The following is a 20,976-nucleotide window of genomic DNA, read 5'->3' as shown; positions in this document are numbered from 1 at the left end:
GGCAGAAAAATATTTACGCAATAAACATCCAAAAAATATGTTTAAAGAAAGATACACAAGTCAATCTTATAAGATTCTGAAAACCCTGTCACCTGCTTTATTTCTGGAGAAAGGTAAAGGGAGAAGAGAAAATATTCACTTGAATTTGAGGGGCAGCTTAATGGGAAGTAACAATAGCAACAATTTTAGGCCTTGAAGCCTCCTCTCTGATCACAAGGGAATGCTGAAACTTCCCTGTTTGGAGATTGAAGGGCTTAATTTTTCCCTAGAGCAAGATCATCCATTTTTGCTGGGATAAAAGAATAAAGAACAACAAACTCAATAGCACCAAATGGGGTTTTAACACAGAAAATAGGGCCAGGTTTTTCCTTTCAAATGCAAATTTTTACATTACAATATGTTTATAAATCATAGTTGTTTTTCCTCTTGATTCAATCCTTCTCCTTCCCCTAATAGGAGCCCCAGGAACCAGAGGAGCATGTGCATTACTAACCAGATAAACAATCCAGACACCCCTTCCAAACTGGCATCTGATTACTAATGGACTGGCCTAGCTCAGCGCTGCCCTCAGGGACAGGAAGCAGTAACTATGCTCTCAGGGAGAACGGATACTGAGGATGCCACCAGTCAAAGAGCCGAACGCTGTGCACTGGGTCCAGGATGACTTGCACACCCTGTTCACTGCGCAGTTTCCGACCACCATGGACAGGAGAATCTTGGAACACCAGTCTCACACGATGATGCCGCATGTCCGTGCTCACATTGATAGTAAACTAGGAGGGAAGAGCAAATTCAGCACCCAAATTAAACAACCCTGTTTTCCCATGGTTCATTCTGAAATAAAGACAGTCTAGACAAAATTTAGCTAGGCCCTAGCTAGGCCACAAAATGAAATTCTTCATATTTAAACTATGGTAAAGAAAGCCTCTCAAATGACTGAATAAATTAGGATACATGCACTTAGACTAGCACTGAAACCAATTTTTAAAAACTGTGTTAGAACTATACGAACTGATTTGAAGAGGTTCTGAGGAGATATTGTTGAGCAAGTCAAAAAAGATGCATGACACATACATCTGATCACATTTTTGGTAAAATAAACCACAAAATCTCTAAATCTGTTTATATACACACTAGTTTGAACAGGACTGTATGAGTATCAAGTACACAGAAAATGAATATATAACTAGGTCATTAATGTGACTTAATCTAGAGGGAGGGGACAGGTGCCTCACAACCAATACAGCATATATGATATAATCTCAATTATATACATTTATTTAAGAGATTAGGTGTATACAAATACATAACAGATATGTTAAAAAAAAAAGTTCCCAAAAGGTTAGTAGTTAGAGAAGAATAAACGTATTTATGTATTATTTTTTACTAATGTATTTATGTATTATTTACATTCTAATGTATTTATGTATTATTTACATTCTTTACATGAAGTATTATTTATTTTACCATTAAAAAAAAGAATAAAACTATTTTCAGTATAGAAGAAGGAATTCCATGTATCTCTGAACATAAGGCTAAAGGACAGAGAAGATAAATTACATGAACTCTCAAGTTCTCAATTCAGTTGAGAATTTTAAAAACCTGGAAAATGTGCCAGAGACATATTTGTTATTTACTACTCTAATTCTTAGCTAAAGCTTGAATAGTCACCATCACATAAGGGACAGAGCTGGTGACCCTACATTTCAGTATTCCATTTATGACACTGCAAGCGTGCCTCAATGTCCCGACATACAGTGCTCATTTATAAGCCTCATTGTTATCTCTGAAAGGATAATGTTTCTCAAATATTAGTGATCATGACACAGAAGACATAAAAATATTCCCTTTACTATAAGAAAAAAACAAGTATTCTCGGATATAATTAACTTCTCCATAAATCTGTTCCTAATACACAAGTCTGCTTTCAGACTCTTAAAAAAATTATTCTTCAAGATCTCTTCCTCAATGGTTAAATTACAAATTTCTTTAAAAACCTAGGTATAGGGGATCCCTGGGTGGCTCAGCGGTTTGGCACCTGCCTTCGGCCCAGAGCATAATCCTGGAGTCCCGGATCGAGTCCCGCATCAGGCTCCCTGCATGGAGCCTGCTTCTCCTTCTGCCTGTGTCTCTGCCTCTCTCTGTGTCTCTCATGAATAAATAAATAAATAAAAACTTTAAAGAAAATAAAAATAAAAACCTAGGTATAGGTTTAGGTATAGGTTTTAGGTATAGGTATAGTGAGAGTCTATGAGAGAGAGAAGGATGACATTCCGTCTCCACTTACCAGGGTAAATATCATTCCCATGACAATTGGAATAAAGATGAAGTTGAGGGTGGTGACCTGTAAGAGGCAGCAGTCCTGGTCTGGGTTGGTATGAACATCTTCATACTGAATGGGAGGCTGCAAGCCTCCCATACATTTGCTCTTTAATCTAGGGGACTGAAGCAAACAGAATTACTCTAATGGCTTAGAGGAAATGCTGATGACTCTGGGACTTCAGCGAAAATCCTATGGCTCTCTTTACATACATATTGCATATTGGTTTCTACAGAGATCAAGGAAAACCTGCCCTTTGAAAGAAGAGGAGACACATTTGGATGAGCAACATGGCAGTGGGTATACGCTTCACTTAGACGGTATTTCCTGCCACCTGGCAAGAAATGGAAACTTAAGAGTTCTGTCAGAGGCTCGCCAATGTTTCAAAGATTGCATATTCCTCATGACTCGTCAGACTCCAAAGAACATCTGCTGCACAAAAGGGATAGAAGCAGACGTGGCCATCTAATTCTAGGCACCATAAATAAAGGAACCACAAGTCTCAAACCTAAAGGAAAGCTGAGCATTCACCTTCCTACAGTTAATTCTGGTCTCAGCTTGGACACCGCTGAGACCGCTCTGCAGCCCCTTCCCAGAAAGGTCCTATGGTGGACTTTCCATCAACATCTAATGGGTATCACAGTTTGAACACATCTTATTAATATCAAATGACTGGAAGCCAAAATTCTTCCCTAAAACCATGTTTATGAAAAACCAATGGAAAAATATGATTTACTTTCATTATAAACTTATCTGTAACTCACCAGCCATCAAGTGAGGGATAACTGATCATATTTGTAATGTGTCTCCTCAGTGAGATACTAAGAAGGGGAGACAGAAGAAGACATGAGGCTGCTGAGGAGAAGTAAAGGCAAAGTAGATCCTCACACTGGCCAAGATCTCGGGTACAGTCCAAGCAAGAAGCAGAAAGAGATTACTATCTATTCTTCTTATAAATAGCCTCTTGCAGTTAGTGCCTTTCCTCATGACTTCCCCAAACGGCCTGAAGTGTAAAACCACATAAATTACTGCTGTTTACAAATACATGTGCTTTGAAAAACAAAAAATTACAGGCAAATAACCTCAGTACATGGTTATAACACGTTTTTCCCTTTTTCCCACCTTTAGGTAATCAACTACACAGAAGGTTACTAAAATAATGCAATAAACTCCCATATGCCCTCTACCATTAGATATTTCACCATATTTGCTTCCTCTCCTCTCACCTCTCATGTTATGTATAAAACAGTGGAGGAGGGCAGCCCGAGTGGCTCAGCAGTTTAGCACCTGCCTTCATCCCAGGGCGTGACCCTGGAGACCCCGGATCGAGTCCCACGTTGGGCTCCCTGCATGGAGCCTGCTTCTCCCTCTGCCTGTGCCTCTGCCTCTCTCTCTGTCTCCTCTCTGTGTATTCTCATGAATAAATAATAAAATCTTTTAAAAAATAAAATAAAACAATAACATAAAACGGTGGAGGGGACAAAGCCATCTGAAAGTAGCACTCACGCAGGACCCTTACTTGGCACGAATAGACACTTATATAGAACCAGAGTATCATCATCACATCTGAGAAATTAATGATAATTTCACATCATCTAACATTTATAGCATACTCAAATCTCTCCAATTGTCCCAAGTGTCTATTAGAGCTGTTTGCTCCCTGATTCAGTACCCACTCGAGGTTTACTCTTTACATTCAGCTATTATACTGCCATGACTTTTTCATTACTTTTTTTTTAATAGTTTATTTACTTATTTGACAGAGAGAGAGAGGGAAAGAGCTCAAGCAGGGGACAGGAGGAGCAGCAAAGGGAAAGGAAAAAGTAGACTCCCCGCGGAGCAGGGAGCCCGATGTGGGGCTCCATCCCAGGACCCTGGGATCATGACCTGAGCTGATGGCAGACGCTCAACCACTGAGCCACCCAGGTGCCCCTGCCATGTCTCTTTCACGTAGAATAGTTCTTCTTCCTTTTCTTTTCACAACATTATTGTAAATTTTGATGGGTACTATTTGATTTTAATAAGGCAATTTTATACCTAGTGAAATTTATTAGAACATACCACCTAAAAAACAAAGAGAAGATACAACTACATACCTGTTTTTTGAACTTAAAGTTGAATTCCCACATTGGTTCCTGTCTGTTCCCAACAATCTTTCTGCACCAGAAAAGTAAGCACTGTAAGAAAATAAAAATAAATAATAAATAAATAATAAAAGATAGAAAAGGAAAAAATCCAAATAAAGTATCAAAAAATAATCAGCAAAAACCTGTCTGACAGCTCCAAAGCCAGCCACAGTCCCAATGCTGAGATCTTACTTTGGCACAGAGAACCCCCCGCCCCCCAGTTTGACACTGGTGCAACATGAAAAGAGCCAGTCCCAAGGCCATTCAGTAAAGAGAAGAGGGACCAATATAAGTCAACCTCAGATGCTGTAGAGGGCAACCCCCACTGTTCTCATCTTTAAAGACAGAAACATGGTCTCCAGAGACTGGGACATTCTCTGATTCAGCAAGCTACTCCTCTATATAAAAACATAAGGGCAGCTATTAGCCACCAGGCAAGATGATAACAAAGCCGTAAGGCAGGCAGAGATGGCCGGCCCTGAATAGGAGCAAGCCACTCAGGACCACCTGGGAGCAGAGAGCCGGTGTGAAAATGACAGAGCTGGGCTGAATCCAGTCTAGAGTAAGCCCCTCCAGGAAAGTCAGGCTACAGCTAGGGTTAACACAAGAAGTTAAGTACCTCCCAGGGGACAAGGGGTGGGTCGTCCGCCGTGCCAGCTGTCCTGCCCTTCAGACATGCCCTGTACGTCCTGCTGTTCCATCAAAAATAATGGGCTTGGCTTTAAGGGGCAAACACTTCTGCTGCCATCACAGCGGCTCCAGTGTCCCATACAAGCTATGCTATTGAAAAGAGAGAGAGGGAGAATCAAATACGAAAAGCTGGAGTCCAGGAACGTGGGACAACTTCCTTTAGGTGTGCTGCCAACTCCCTGAATGCCATGCTATTATGGTTATACACGTGGCAAGGCCATGCATGGGACACCTGTCACTGCAGGTCCCAATCTTCTTCAGAGATCTCTAACAACAAGGCACAAAAGCAGCAGCCAGGTGGCCTAGGCTTACTGTTTGGATTAACATCTCAGTTATCACCACCTTGGCTTTTTATAATCTTCTTTCAAAAAATTAATATACAGTGGTAAGAATATTAGACACAGGTATTTTCGATTTAGGCAGTAGCACTTGCATTGCGCACTGGAGCCGCTAGGATGTGTCAAGCATGAGGAGTTTGTCCAACGCTGCTCTACGCCCAGCAACTGATTCACACCTGGCATGGTTAGCTTTGGGATGATCTCCACCTCGTCACAGTTGGTCTGATACTATCAAATGTTTCTGGGGGAGGGAAACTGCAAGTGCGAGATGATACACCGTCCACTCGTGTTACTAGAAGCAGCAGCTGCTGGTGAAATTCTACTCGCCCCGCATTCTCCTCCACCCTAAAGCCACCAGCTAGTGTGATATTAAATTGAGCTCAGCCTAGGGCCCTGACCATCTCAGTTTGCAACTCTCAAAGGAACCTCGATAATCTTGAAACCAAGAGTACCCTTTCGATCGATATGTGCCAGGTGGAATATTATCACAGTGGAGCTAAACTAGGGGAGAAGCTTCATTACGGAACACACAAAAACAAAATAGGAGAGAACAGAAAGCGGGATCCCTGGGTGGCCTAGCGGTTTGGCGCCTGCCTTCGGCCCAGGGCGCGATCCTGGAGACCCGGGATCGAATCCCACATCGGGCTCCCGGTGCATGGAGCCTGCTTCTCCCTCTGCCTGTGAATCTGCCTCTCTCTCTCTCTCTGTGACTATCATAAATAAATAAAAGAAAAAAAATATTTAAAAAAAAAAAAAAAAGGAGAGAACAGAAAGTGCTACAGAACACTAGATTTGGGGTAGGAACAGAGTAATAAAAATTACCCACCAACTTGAAAGATACAAAATTCAGACACTGGTATTAGTTGAAGGAGAAATAGGCTGAGACATCAACTTGCCTAAGTCATCCTATCTGTTGTACTGGTGTAGCTTGGCAAAGGTGGGTTCCCTGGATGTTTCATTATGGAGAAAAAGGGAGAAAGGGCCAAAGGCTAACAGATCTGTTTACAAATCAAAAGAATGCCGAACACCTGAATACAGTGTATGAATATAAACTACTAGGGCCACCCCAAGATATAAGAAATAGCCTAGGACACAGGAAGAATTTTAGAGAGCTAAAGTCTATGGGTAGGAATACCTTATAGTCTCTGAAATGACCTAGCCGAGAGCTTGGCAATAGTGGGCAATTAGCATATGTTAAAAGTCCACACAAAAATCTTTTAAGGAGGTCAATAAGAAGAAAGAATCCCAGATATCAAGGTCACATTAGGAAAAGAAAATACTAAGGTGTTCATGCTATATCTTTGCATCATGATTTACAGCATCTTGTGAGAATTATGGTTTACATCTACCATTCGAGTTGTGCTCTTCCTAACCCAAACCATCAAAATCATCTAAAATGGTCCAATGTACAATGCATGAGAACATATTAAAGAGAATAAAGAATATGCTAAAAGCACAAGAAAGCTATAAAGATAAGAGGAGCCAGCCCAGCAGAGCAGGAATGTCTTAGAGAAGTGAAACCTTTGAGTCCTGAAAGTTTGTATTAGACCTCTAACAGCCTGGGACATATAGCCCTAGCCCTCCCCATCAAGGAAGCTGGAGACAAGCCATATTAAGAGGCCCACCATAAGAGTCCCCTAGTTAGCCCCCAACAATAATCCTCACTTACTTTGGAATTCTTTAATGTGCTGGGAGTGCTTTCTGGAATGGCTGGATTCTTGGAGATTCGAGCAGCAAAGGGCTCATACATATGGTATAGAGATCGGATCACACACGCCCGGAGACAGCGCAGCTTCTCCATTGATTCTGGTCGCAGGCGCAAAGGCAGAGAGGCATCCAGCGTGTAGTGCCTGAAACATGACACATTACTCCTACCAATATGCGACCTGTCTCTCCTGCTCTAGGTCAGTCTCCTAGGACTCTCTGTATGAACTTAATTATACTATTCTGCTGCCCAGCAGTTAGCTTGTCCAGTGTTCCCTCATACACACACGCACGCACGCAAGCACACATCACTACCTTCATTTCTTGGCTACTTTTGCTTCTTTGCTATGCAAAACCCAATTCACATATACCTTATAATCCTCCACTCCATCCATGTTAAAATTCTAAATCCTATTTTACTCTAAAAAATGACACCAGTACAATATACTTCAGTTGTTCAAAAGGAATGTATACTGAAGAGCCACCAGGTTGTCCCATCATAGGTCTCAGCAAATTCTGTACACCCTTCTACCCCAACATCCCTTCCCACAACACCCCTACTGACAGTTTATAATCTTCATTACACTTCCACACCCGGTATCAAAAGCCAGTTGTCTTACTAATCCTGTCATTTACTCACTACTACAACTATGCATAGGGAAGCATGAGTGCAAAAACTATGATACTTCCAGATAACCACCCAACTAAGAAACAGCTAATCCAGTTAGAAAGGAAAAAAGATAGGCATCTGCAGCTTTTGAAAATTCTAGCTAAGATAAACTTCTGAAGACAAGTCAAACCATTCTTTTTAAGACTTGATGTAAGACTTTTTGCTGAAAGTGGACACTGAATGAGGGGAGGGGGCAACCAAAGGAAAGACAATTATCTGGAGAAATTAATAATACCAATTTTAAAGTAGAGAGGGGCTCAAGGAATCCAAAGCCAGGCTCATGCCCAGGCATGGAGTAGAGAAAATGAAAAGAGGTCACTGTCCAGGAAGTAGCTCCAAATCACAAACAGCAATGAAATCAGCTACACAGATAATAGAGTAAGTTTCTGAGGTCGCACCTTCGGTACAACCTGGTCCAAAAGGCAGCAGTGCAAGTGACAGTCCAGGCATTCTTACAAATCAGGGAAAAATTCACAATGTCTTCAGGACGGATATAGGAGGCCAGTAATAGCCAAATATCCATAGGATACTCTTCTCCTCCAGCTCCGTCCAGGTCTTCTGAAACAGAAAAAAGAGCTATGACCTCTGACCTTCGATTATGCACATATCTAAAGATCCCCAATCCTTTCAATTCTCCCAGGGCTTGCAGAGTTTAAAATAGGTCCAACGAAGCCTCTCAGACTAATCATTTCCTGCTTATTCTAGCTACTGGAAATGTTTGCTTCCTGTTGCCCAAGTGACTGGGTCTCATTCTTAAGCCCTTTCTTTAACAACTATTCACATACTATGTATTTGCTATTTGAAGTTTTCAAAGTTTTTCAAAGTTTTACACGTTATATCATTCTACTCTAATAATTCTTCAACAGATACAAGGAAAATATTACTGAGCCCATTTTACTAGTCAGAAGACATAATCTTACCACTAGTTACAGTAAACAGACACCCAGGTTTCTATTCCAAATTCTAACTTTGCACTATAAACTCTGCCCCTGATTTCCCCCTCGTGATCCCCTTCCACCAAACATTTTCTTCAGTTCAATCATTTAAAACAACTGATTTTAAAATGATATGAGGAAACCCCAAAGTGCAAGCTCAATAAGTAAGTTACAGTATATTTTCATTACTCAATAAATGCCAGTAGGCATGTTCCTCTCCTTCTAGTTCCTCATTTCATTGCCAGCCACGGTGTTCACTACTCAAAGATGCCCTGTGACAATGCATCCCCACCTCATTCTCCTTCACACTTCGTTAAGTACATTTAGGTGTCTCAGGTCCAAGTAAAAACTCACATTCCATAAGGACACTTGCATTCGGGCAAACCTTACCCCTAACCTGTAATTCAGACCTAGTCACAGAACTAACCAAAAGCCAGCTTTCTTCTTTCTGTTTCTTTCCAAAAAGACCCTACACTACCTCTCCAAAGCTGCCTCTACCTTTTGAGCTAACTGCTTCCTGCGGCAGTATGACTCAATTGCGTTACTGCAGTGGGTTCTTCATACCAGAGACCAGTACCTCTAAAACATCCTCTTCTCTGGTTCCTAATCTTTCCTGTAGATTCCAGTGATCACTGAAGGCTCAGTCCTACCATGTTTAGACCCCATCTTCTCCCACATTAACTCTCTATCACAATTTCTGAGACCCATCAGGATGTTTACTGCTATTTAAAATGCTATTTAAAAATGCTGTCTTTAGGGACAAAGCTCAGTAATTACTGACAAGGAATTGTTAGTGTTTTAAACATCATTATTAAGAAACTTCAAAACGTAGGAAATAGAATTAGTAAAGGAAAAGTTCACAGAGATAAGCCATGAAAGATAGAATAAACTTTGATAGTTACGAGCAAAAGTATTCCAAGTGAAATCTAACATGAAGCCCAGATACTTAGAAAAACAAAACACATGTGATGGCAATAAAGACAAGTCTAACAGGATTTTGATGCTATCAAGAAATTATTGTAAACATTTTTAGACATGATTAATTTTCGTTAGAGTATTTGTCTTTTGGAGGGAACTACCAAAACATTTAGAGATGATAACACAATACCTGGAAATTGTTACAGAATAAAGCACAGTATATGCGTTGGGGTGAGTAATAGTAGTTGAAACAAAAATGGACATGAGTTGGTGTTAATGCTGCATAAGAGCTAGATGGGATTCCTTATACTATCCTCTCTTCTGTATTTGTTTCATTAAAAAGAAGCTAAAAGAAAGAAGGAGGGGGGAGGAGGGAGACCAGTCTGACTAGAAGGAACCTAATCAGAGCAAAGCAGAGCAAGCACCTAAAGGATGAATTATAGTTAAAAGTCTGTAAGCCACAAATCATATAGCTGGTAAGTGACTAATATCCTGAATATAAAAAGAATTCTCACAACTCAGTAATAAAAAGACAACCCAACTTAAAAAATGGGCAAAGGATTTGAATAGACATTTCTCTGAAGAAGACATACAAATGGGCAATAAGCACCTACCCATGAAAAGATGGCTCAACATCATTAGCCAAATGCAAATCAAAACCATGAGATACCACTTGACATCCACTAAGATGGCTGTGATTTAAAAAGTCAGAAAATAAAAAGTGTTGGTGACAATGTAGAAAAACTGGACCTCTTCCATACACTGCTGGTGGGAATGCAAAATGGAAACCTCAAAAAACACACAGGCGGGGCACCTGGGTTGCTCAGTTAAACAAGTGTGTGCCTTTGGCTCAGGTCATGATCCCAGGGTCCTGGGACTGAGCCTCCTGTTGGAGGCTGAACAGAGAGTCTCTCCCTCTGCCCCTCCCCCTGGCTCATGCTTTCTCACACATGCTCTAATAAATAAATAAAACATTTTTTTGAAAAAACCACACTGGCAATTATTCAAAAAGTTAGTTATCATGTGATTCAGCAATTTCACTCATACCCAACAGAAATGAAAATATATGTCCATGCAAAAACTTGTCCAAGAGTGTTCACAGCAGCATTATCAAAATAGCCAACTGAAAAAACTGAAGGACTGATACATCCTACAAAATGGGTGAACCTGAAAACATGCCAAGTGAAAAAAGCTAGACACAAAAGACTGCATGTTATATGAGTCTAATTATATGCAATGTCCAGAACAGGCAAATCCATAGGGACACAATGTGGTGTCTGCAGGGTGGGCTGTAGGGCAGTGGGAGGGTTGGGAGGGAATGGGGAATAATGCTAATAAGTCTGGGGTGATAAAAATGGTCTAAATTTAGATCACGATGATAGCTGCACAACTATGTAAACCTACTAAAACCACTGAATTGTACACTCTAAAAAAGTGAATTTTGTGTCCATAAACGTGTTTTAGAAGTCTATAAGGTGTTCTATGGAGTGTGCCCCAACACAAAATAGAGCATGTTGAATCTCTAATAGCATGGTGACGATGAGTAGGGATTTCAAGAAAGAATTTAAGGAACAAAGAAGTGTGAGGAACATCAGTATTAATTTTGGTCTTCTGGAAAAGAATGGTATCAATGACAGTAATTGGCATAACTGCAAACTGTTAATTGACTCTTAAGTACAGGTAAAAGTTCTGGTAGAGCTGAAACCAAAAATATACGTATAATTTATTACTTCAGCATCCCCTAAGTCTAGGTGATCACTGGAACCACTTTAGCTTTAAGAATGGCTATTCTGGGGGCACCTCGTGGCTCATTTGGTCCACCTTCACCTCAGGTCATGATCCCAGTGTCTTGAGGTCAAGCCCCAGGTCAGGCTCTCTCCTCAGTGGGGGGCCTGCTTCTCCCTCTGTCTACTGCCCCCTCACTTGTGCTAAGAAAAGAAAAAAAAAACAGAAGAGAAGAGAAGAAAAAAAAGAAAAGGAAAGAAAAGAAAAGAGAAAAAGCTTCTGGTTGCAACCCAAAAAAAGTCTGATTCACTAAGTATAGAGCAAACCACTGCATGAACGTTTGGCACGTTATATACTATCAGCTTATTTTTGTTTCACTGTGTGAGTTTTATTGCCCCTAAAATATAAAATCACATACTTTTCTATTTCCTACAGTAGCTATTAGACATAAAGCAGACATTAAAAATTGCAGGCCACTTTAAAGTCCATAGTTGATACCTAACTTCAGCTGAAATGCAACCGGTTATATATAATCCACATATCTGAGAAAACATTTTTTTGTCCTATCTTTGTGTCCTTACCTGCTCGGAAATCCAGAAATGCAAAGGCTTTTTGTATTCATGTTACCATAGGAGTCTTACCTAATGATGACATGTTCTCAGGGAATGGCTAATATAGTCGAGTTTACTGCTCCAGAAATCTACTGATTCTTACCAATCTCTTCTTAAATTTGGACAAACGTAGAATGCCCTGGTATATTAAATCTGTCCCACTACTAAGATCCAGACCCTGGTTCTCCACCAGTATCACCTCTTGTGCTACTGAGAAAATGAACAGGTATCACCAGGACTAATCCAAGCGAACCCATACCTTTGTGCCTCTTGCTCTTCTTCTTTCTGGAGATGGTTCTCTCATGGACACTCTCTTCCTGGGCATCCATCTCGTCACTGCTGTCAATGACGTCACAGGGCTCACCAACCCCAGAGAGCGCTTCCACTGCAGGAACCTGGGAGGCTTCCAAGCCACAGAGAGATTTTACTAGAAGAAGAAAATAAGGGAAGAATGAAATGGCAGAGTCTCATCCAGAAACACAAATGACTCAGACAGGACATCAACACCCATGAGAATAAGGAAGGGGGGGAATAGTGTGAGAGGGTCGGCTGAAGGAAGGTGAGAACCAAAGAGAAATGTTAGCATTTTACCTTTTTTTTTTTTTTTTTAAGATTTTATTTATTTGTTCATGAGAGACACACAGAGAGAGGCAGAGACACAGACAGAGGGAGAAGCAGGTTCCATGCAGGGAGCCCGACGTGGGACTCGATCCCAGGTCTCCAGGGTCACACCCTGGGCCAAAGGTGGCGCTAAACCGCTGGGCCACCTAGTGCCTAAAAACGCATAGCACCTATGTTAGCATTTTAAATACAGAAAACTGGAAAGCAATGGGCAAATTCCAACATATACAAATATCTGTACAATGTTTGTACAAACACAAAACTGACTCCTTAGTAGAGTCATCTTCAGCTCTGAAGAAAAAGGGAGGGCGTTATTCTCCGACTACAAACCCTGTAGCATAAAAACAAAAAGTGAATGCTACTCTCATTTGCACAAATTCTGAGGAGCAATGTTGGAGAGAAACGGGATCCAGCTGGACCCTGCTCCCAGGTGGAGACAGTAGGCGCCCTAAAGGTACAAGCCTCGGGGACCTGTGAGTAACAGGCTTGAAAGTAAGAGAAGCCAGAGAGGAGAAGCATCCTTCAGGGTCATCACACAGAGAAGCAAACACAGAACAATAGGGGAATATAATGTGAACCACAGGGGGAAAGGTGAATAACCGAGAAGCAAGCAGTGGAAACCACAAAAAAAAAAAAAAAAAAGTATGCAAAGATTTTTTTTTTTTAATGCAGAGACAGAAATAAGGTATTTCTGCTACAGAATAAAATGTCCCTGGTCTTGGCGAATCCTCCGTTTCACCCGCTCCGAATACAGCAGGACCGCGGAAGGTATGCAGGAGCTCTCGCAAGGAAAACACCGAGGCGGAGCCCCACGCCGCCGGGCCTACCTTCCTGCTGCACCGCATTGGCGACGGCCTTCTTGACCCGTCCAGACCTCACGACCGCCGGGTCCGAGTTGGCATAATCCGCCACGGTCACTGAAAGACAGCAGCCACCTCAGGGGCGGCCTGGGCCCGTGCTCCCCGCCACCCCGCAGCCCGAGCTCCCGCCCCGCCGCCCGTGCTCCTAGTCCCGCAGGCCCGCAGCCCGAGCTCCCCGCCGCCCGAGCTCCCCGCCCCGCCGCCCGTGCTCCCAGTCCCGCAGGCCCGCAGCCCGAGCTCCCCGCCGCCCGAGCTCCCCGCCCCGCAGCCTGCAGCCCGAGCTCCCCGCCCCGCCGCCCCAGCGCCTCCCGTTACGCGCCGCCCGGCGCTCGCCCCGCCCCCGCCCGCTCGCCCACCTCGTCCGGAGCAGGCATCGTGGGCCCGGAACTTGAGTCGCTTCCCCCTCTTGGGCATGGCGACCGAGTCGGGGCGAGGCCGGCCTAGCGGGCCGGGCCCCCGGGCCATGTCTTGGGCCGGAGAGCCGGCTCCAGGAGCCGCGCGCCAGCTCCGCCCGGCTCAGCGGCCATCCCGCCCCGGAGTCCGCGGCTCTCGCGAGGCTGAGGCCGGGGCTCCGCGTCGCGTGGGCGGCCGACGCCCCAGGTGGGAGCCAATCCGCGCCTGGCTTTGGAGTACGTCATCATCCGGCACCCGCGGGTCCACGCCTGGCTGCCGAGGACGTCATCACCCTGCGCCTGCGTGCCTCCGCCCGCGGCCCTTGCGGGGCGTAGCCGGTCGGGGACGGGCTCGCACCGCGGCCTCCGGGGTCGCCCGGGCGTCCGCACGCCGGGCCCTCGCGCCGGCGGCCCCGCGGGGCTCCGCGAGCATCCCCGTTTCTCCCGCGGAGGTCGCGGCGGCCCGACGCGCCTGCGAGCGAGGTACTGGGAGCCTCGACGGGGAAAGGGGCGGCCTTCCCTTCGTCCGGGGAGCGGAGGGAGGCTGCGCCGTGCTGTGCCGCCGGCGGCCCGCGGCTCGCCCGCGTGGTGGACCCCCCGTGGGGGGGAGGGGCGGGGGAGGGGCAGGGGAGGAGAAGGCCGGGGCAGCCCGGCGGGGCGGCTCCTACCCGCGAGCTGCCCTGGTCTAGCTGAACACAGAGGTCTAGCGGGCTGTCCACTGAGAGAAACTGGGGGATCCCGGGGGGGCTCAGCGGTTTGGCGCCGCCTGCAGCCCAGGGCGTGACCCTGGAGTCTCGGGATCGAGTCCCGCGTCGGGCTCCCTGCGTGGAGCCTGCTTTTCCCTCTGCCCGTGTCTCTGCCTCTCTGTCTCTCTATGTCTATCATAAATAAATAAAAATAAGTCTTTAAAAAAAATAAGAGAAAAAGTGCTTGAAATAATTTTCCCACGTGTACGTAACGCGCGTTTGTTGTCAGGTTCAAAACGCAGCTGCTGAGCACCGAGCCTTTTCCTTTCACGGCGTTGGCCGCAGAAAAATTAACGAAGCCGACGTCCACGTGGATTTCTGCTTAAAACACCCCGGCATCAAGACTCTGAGGAAGTTAAAGGTGCAAAAGATAAAAATCCTATTGAAAACGCCGCCTGGGATCCCTGGGTGGCGCAGCGGTTTGGCGCCTGCCTTTGGCCCAGGGCGCGATCCTGGAGACCCGGGATCGAATCCCACGTCGGGCTCCCGGTGCATGGAGCCTGCTTCTCCCTCTGCCTGTGTCTCTGCCCCTCTCTCTCTCTCTCTGTGACTATCGTAAATAAAAAAAGAAAAGAAAACGCCGCCTCTGTTGCAAACTTAACGGTTTGAACTGAAATGTTCTCATTTTCAGTGGTATACACTATTTTGGGTTTTTTAAAGATTTTATTTATTCATTCATGAGACACAGGGAGAGAGAGGCAGAGACACAGGCAGAGGGAGAAGCAGGCTCCATGCGGGGAGCCCGACGTGGGACTGAATCCTGGGACCCCAGGGTCACGGCCTGGGCCGGGGCAGGTGCTCACCTGCTGAGCCCCCGAGATGCTCCTATGCTACCAATTTAATGCATTGGAATGAAAGAAGTGCTAATACCAAAACTGCTAATTGCCCCCTTTCAAAATTTCAACACTAAGAAGCAAGGGCTCCGAGACTGTTAAGTCCTTTGGTTTATGTATAGCATCTTAGTAGGTGAAAGGAGGAGAAAGGCACTCAGAGGAAAACAAATGACTTTTTGGAAGGATAAGTAGATTTTCAGGAGAACAAACAGGAAATAAAGTCTGTGATAATCATTTTCTGTGTTGGTACAAGTGGTCTTTTCATCTCCTTTAGGGCCATAAAACTTTCCTAAATAAGGGATTTGAGGTAGGTTTTATTCTCATTCTTTTTCATTCCCATTTTCATTCTATTTCATTCTCATGCCTCCTTCCGGGAGTAGATCTGCCCTCGAGAAGAATTTATGGTAGTCTTATTTCCCAGAGATGTTGCTTTTAGGCAGATACAGGAAGCTCTAAAAAGCTTTTCTTTTCTGCATCTCTTGAATCTCAGATGCCCTTAGCTTAAAATAATCTTTATACCAAAGTGGTATATTTGGGGGTGGCATGTTCTGTACCCTCAACCTTGAACAAATTACCTAATCTCACCAAAATTCAGTTTTCTTATCTATAAAATGGGCATAATAATAATGGTACTCAATTAGTAGAGTTGTGAAGATTAAAGAAGATAATATATGGAAATCTGAAATATAATAATAACCACTTAATGAACATTAGTTGTCATTATTTGCTACACTTAAACTAGAAGCTTATTGGTTTGAATCTGTAATTCTCCACCTTGGTTGCACACTAGACTCCCTGGTGGGATTTCAAAAAGTACCAGTGACCTAACCCCTCACCCAAAGGTTCTTATTCAGTAAGCTGAGGTAGGACCTGGGCATTCACATTTTTTTAGAAAGATTCCCAAAAAATAAAAAATAAAAAAAAAATAAAAAGATTCCCAGATGAATTTAATGTTCAGCTCATGTTGAGGTTTAGATCAGAAGTGAGCAAACTAGTGGTTATAGGACAAATCTGTTCCCTATCTATATTTGAAAATAAAGTTTTAACTACATCATCACACCTATTTGTTTATTTATTATCTGTGGCTACTTTCACTCAAATCTAAAATATTTACCATTTACAAGAAGTTTGCCAACCCCTAGTTTATTTTTTTTTTTTAACCCCTAGTTTAGAATGAAGCTGCTGGACAGCCTATACCACATGGGGGCAATATAGCTTCATTCAGGATCATGATTTTAGGGACTAATGAAACCTGAAAATTGACTGCTAAACTAAACATATCAGGAATTATAAAAATGAATATAACTTTCTTATCTATAAGCTCTTTTCTCTAGTTTCCAGTTATGCACAAGTCTGTTCTGTATTGAAAACATCTATGTCTCAAGTGTCTCAGCCAGTGGAGCATACGACTCTTGATTTCTGCATTGTGAGTTCGAGCCTTGTGTTGGGTGCGGAGATTACTTAAAATCTTAAAAAAAAAAAAAAAAAACCTGAGGTGCCTGGGTGGTTCAGTCAGTTAAGCATCTGCCTTCGGCTCGGGTCATGATTCCAGGGTCCTGGGATGGAGCCCCACTCTGGGCTCCCAGCTCAGTGGGGGGCTGCTTCTCCCTCTGTCTCTGATCTCTCTGGCTCTTGCTCTCAAATAAGTAAATAAATTTTTTTAAAAAATGCCAAAAAAAAAATTATGCCAAACATTGATCCCTCCTCTATCATTTATGACTAATAAATACAGCTTTACCCAGGGCCTTTGTTGCTTTAGCACCTAGTCATTTCTGGTGTCTTTGAACTCTGGCTTCAAAGCTCATTTGTTCACTGAGGAGTTACTCTCCAGGGTCACCAGTGATCTCCTAATTGTATTTTCTGAGTTCTCCTTCTTGTATTTCTATGGAGATCCCATCCTTCTTGAAACCCTCCACGCCCTGGCATTTCACATCCTTAGTTCTCTTGCTATCTGGTCATCTGCCAGAAGAGCCCAACATATGCTTTGGCTGATGCCAAAGGATGAAAATTCATTAAAATCTAACGTCTATGGAGATGGCCCAGAATGCTGGTGATGTTTGTCTGCCATCCTGTTGAGTGATCCTGTTGAGGCTGTAGCAATCTCCTCACAGTGAAGAAGCTATTTGTTCTTCCTTAACCTGTATTCTCTTCATATGCTCTGTTTAGGGTGAGTATCACTCCAAGTAGGTGCACTGCCTTGCTTCTGTAAATTATTAGCCCTACAAAGTTTAGGAATCAGGTTACTAACTTACAAGTGGTGGCCACAGTATAAAATGGAACTGCATTGCTACCTGTAAACACGATACCTGCAACTTATAATTAGCTCAGAGCTCTGAGAATTACATTAAAAAATTCCTAAAGCCACCTCAACCTATAGCTGCTGCCTAACCACTGTCACCATACCAGAAGGTATTACTACTAGACTCCCACTCAGGAATTCTTTCTTTCCACATCTGATATAGATGGAACACTGTTCCTCACATACAAAAGTATCTTAATAGGTCATATTTTTTTTTGTCTTGTACTTGGCAGGATAAGTGGAGCCAAACAACCAGACTGGTATTTGGTGGCCCCACCCACCATAAATGACTAAGAGTGTCATCCACAGATTGAGGACAAAGGAAGGAGGAAGGGAGGGTTGGTTACTTATTAAGCCAACTAATTGTTTCTTCCTTCCAGTGATAAAGTAAATGACTGTTCTTCTAGGCCCCTGTCCAGGAAAGCTTGCACTAGAACAAAGTCAAAGCTATTGAGAACCACAGGTTTAGATCAGGCTCGGCATAAGTAGATGGGAAATAGAGATTAAAACCACACAAAGCTTAAAATGGCAAGCTCTATCTCTCAGTGAATGCTAAGATAAACGAGGCTACGTGAAAGGGCTTTGAGGACCAAGTCTTGGCCACATGGGAAGAGCTGACAGCTCCAACTGTTGGGAGAAGGTTGAAATGTGGGAAAATGTTGAAACGCTGGCCACATTTCCCCCCGATCCTCAGACTAACTCAAACCGACAACCACATTATTACCTAAAATACTTAAGCCTTCACTTTACCTCACACATCAGTTTCATACTCTGCAAGTCAAAAACAACCTTCCCATCCTGTCGTGTTATCAAAGCCGAGATAAATCAATCACCTACCAGGAGATGATTCTTAACTTGAAGTAAATGAAGCTGATCCAGACATCTTACATATGACTGACGGGATACACCTGGTTCTAAGGGACTGCTTTCCCGTCAAGTGGATTAGGTTTGTTATCTATCCACTTATCTGGCAAAGAATGAAGCAAACTCCCCCAGAAACAGCACAGGAGATGAAGATGGTATTTCTTAGATTTCTGACTCAAAGTAGGTTTTCTGTGTTCTTATTACAATTACTTGTGAGATCCAGGTGCATTCCTTTCCTTGTTTTCATGAGACATGTCTGAGATCTTAAGCAACTTTGAGTTGTTTTTCTCTGTTTGTAACTGAAGAATCCTGATTGCTTTGCTCCCTAACCTATCTGTACCAACTTGCAGTGCAGATTCAGCAAGCCACTGGTTCCCCCTGGGGGAAGGAGGGCAGCACATTGTGTGAACAGGAAAAACACCTCAGTTTTAAGATTGCTACAGCCTCAACAGGATCACTCAACAGGATGGCAGACAAACATCACCAGCATTCTGGGCCATCTCCATAGATGTTAGATTTTAATGAATTTTCATCCTTTGGCATCAGCCAAAGCATATGTTGGGCTCTTCTGGCAGATGACCTTGTATTCTTCCTAGGACTAATGAATGGATTTCTCATAATCTTATAAAATAGTCGTCATCTGTTCAGATGACATCTTGACTTACATGCCCATTTTTAAAGATTTTATGTATTTATTCATGAGAGGCAGAGGGAGAAGCAGGCTCCATGCAGGGAGCCCGATGCAGGACTTGACCCCAGGATCCCAGGGTCATGCCCTGAGCCAGAGGTAGCTCAACCACTGAACCACCCGGGCATCCCTCATATGCTCCTTTAACCTTTCATGATTCCCTGCTCTTGGCCACAACACCTCTGAGATAACCTTGAGAAATTTATAGTTGAAAGTCCAAAGGGAGAGGTCTTGAACAACATTCTGTCCTCCCAAGATGTCTATATGAAGCCAGATGAGTTATCAGAGCTCCTGGAGTAGCAAGCCTCTGGATAATCGAGGCTATCTAATAATCTCCAGAGAATATTGGATAAGAACATCAGTTCAGCACCTGTTCTTTGCTTACAGAACCCAAAGACCAATGGACTAGAAGGAAAGGATTTATCTGGTATTTGGCTGTAGCAAGCACTGTCTCACTTCTTTGCTCCAATCTTGATCTAATTTGACCTAGCTTAGCCCCCACAAAATAGCTCCAACACCAGGTAGAGTCCTAAAATATCTCTGGGGGTGGTTCAGTCAATTGGGCATCTTCCTTCAGCTTGGGTCATGATCCCAGCGTCCTAGGATCAAGCCCCACATTGGGCTCCCTGCTCAACAAGGACCCTGCCTCTCCCCCTCCCTCAGCCTCTGCCCCTGCTTGTGCCCTCTCACTCGCTCAAATAAAATCTATAAAAAAGAAAAATGAAATGATTTCTGGTCCTGCTTCAGTATATTTGTGCCCAAGGCCAGAACCATGGGCCTTATCTCAGAAGGTAGAATACAAGAAGCCATCAGAAGTAACCCCACTAAAAAATAACCCTGTCTGTTGCTTATTTTTGTATATTTTGGTGAATATTATTTTTAGTTTTAATTTATAATTAGTTCTCTTTCATAGCTACTCAATCCTAATTAATATCTGCCTCTTTTGTTTTATAACCTTTTATTCTAGCTTTCAGGATAGCATTCTTTTATTTATCTCTTTAAGGATCTTAAATATAGGGCAGCCCCGGTGGTGTAGCGGTTTAGCGCAGCCTGTAGCCCAGGGCGTGATCCTGGAGACTCTGGATCAAGTCCCACGTCAGGCTCTCCGTATGATGCCTGCTTCTCCCTCTGCCTGTATCTGCCCCACCCCCTCTGTCTCTATGAATAAATAAATAAATAATCCTAAATTTAAAAAAAGAAAGGATCTTAAATATACTCAAAAAGCCCTCTTTTGAGGGGATTCCTGGGTGGCTCTGCCTGCGGTTTAGCGACTGCCTTCAGCCCAGGGCATGATCCTGGAGTCCCTGGATGGAGACCCATATCGGGCTCCCTGCATGGAGCCTGCTTCGCCCTCTTCCTGTGTCTCAACCCCTCTCTCTCTCTCTCTCTCTCTCTCTGTGTGTGTGTGTCTCTCATGAATAAATAAATAAAATCTTAAAAAAAATAATAAACCCCTCTTTTGATCCACTGCGCAATCGTTTACCTTTTCTCCGGAGTGCTTCTATTCATTGGGTTTGTTGACTATCTTTGATCATATGCTTTGCACTTTGAGTCTGCAAACTCCTCTGAGGTAATTTCCCTTTCTTTCTTTCAAACATTAGTGTTTCTAACTAAATGTCTGGGTACCACAGCCTGG

The 20,976-nt window shown here is 43.6% G+C and overlaps 1 protein-coding gene and 1 long non-coding RNA gene across 6 annotated transcripts in view; both read right to left on the bottom strand.

Annotated features, from left to right (window-relative positions):
- Positions 1-66: 66 nt before the first annotated feature.
- On the bottom strand, positions 67-14,083 carry TMEM183A (transmembrane protein 183A). 3 transcript variants are annotated; one of them, XM_077902548.1, is made up of 8 exons: positions 13,875-14,082; positions 13,486-13,575; positions 12,297-12,464; positions 8,247-8,403; positions 7,144-7,324; positions 4,417-4,497; positions 2,288-2,443; positions 67-773 (listed from the first exon to the last, which is right to left on the bottom strand). In XM_077902548.1, exons 1-8 carry the CDS (start codon positions 13,981-13,983, stop codon positions 588-590), a joined length of 1,128 nt encoding a protein of 375 aa, XP_077758674.1. In that variant the 5' UTR covers positions 13,984-14,082; the 3' UTR covers positions 67-587. The 3 variants fall into 3 exon arrangements, with proteins under 3 accessions (XP_077758674.1, XP_077758673.1, XP_077758675.1); XM_077902547.1 differs by having other exon boundaries at positions 8,247-8,406; positions 13,875-14,081; XM_077902549.1 differs by lacking the exon at positions 2,288-2,443 and having other exon boundaries at positions 8,247-8,406; positions 13,875-14,083.
- Positions 14,084-14,525: 442 nt separating this feature from the next.
- The window catches only part of LOC144316536 (uncharacterized), a 57,625-nt gene continuing 51,174 nt past the window's right edge, over positions 14,526-20,976 (bottom strand). For all 3 annotated transcript variants that reach the window (XR_013382503.1, XR_013382506.1, XR_013382507.1), the window contains one exon: positions 14,526-15,002. This is a non-coding gene — a long non-coding RNA (uncharacterized LOC144316536). The remainder of the gene's footprint in view (positions 15,003-20,976) is intronic.

This window comes from Canis aureus, chromosome 6 (genome assembly GCF_053574225.1).
Source record: "Canis aureus isolate CA01 chromosome 6, VMU_Caureus_v.1.0, whole genome shotgun sequence".
Classification (NCBI taxonomy): Eukaryota; Metazoa; Chordata; class Mammalia; order Carnivora; family Canidae; genus Canis; species Canis aureus.
This window is presented reverse-complemented; position numbering and strand designations above follow the sequence as displayed.

Excerpts from the sequence above, each read along its gene's own strand:
- TMEM183A (XM_077902547.1), bottom strand. The coding sequence starts at position 13,983 with ATGGCCCGGGGGCCCGGCCCGCTAGGCCGGCCTCGCCCCGACTCGGTC. Across the intron at positions 8,407-12,296 it reads GAAGAGCAAGAGGCACAAAG|AAGACCTGGACGGAGCTGGA; the intron begins GTATGGGTTCGC and ends TTTCTGTTTCAG. Across the intron at positions 7,325-8,246 it reads TGGACCAGGTTGTACCGAAG|GCACTACACGCTGGATGCCT; the intron begins GTGCGACCTCAG and ends GTCATGTTTCAG.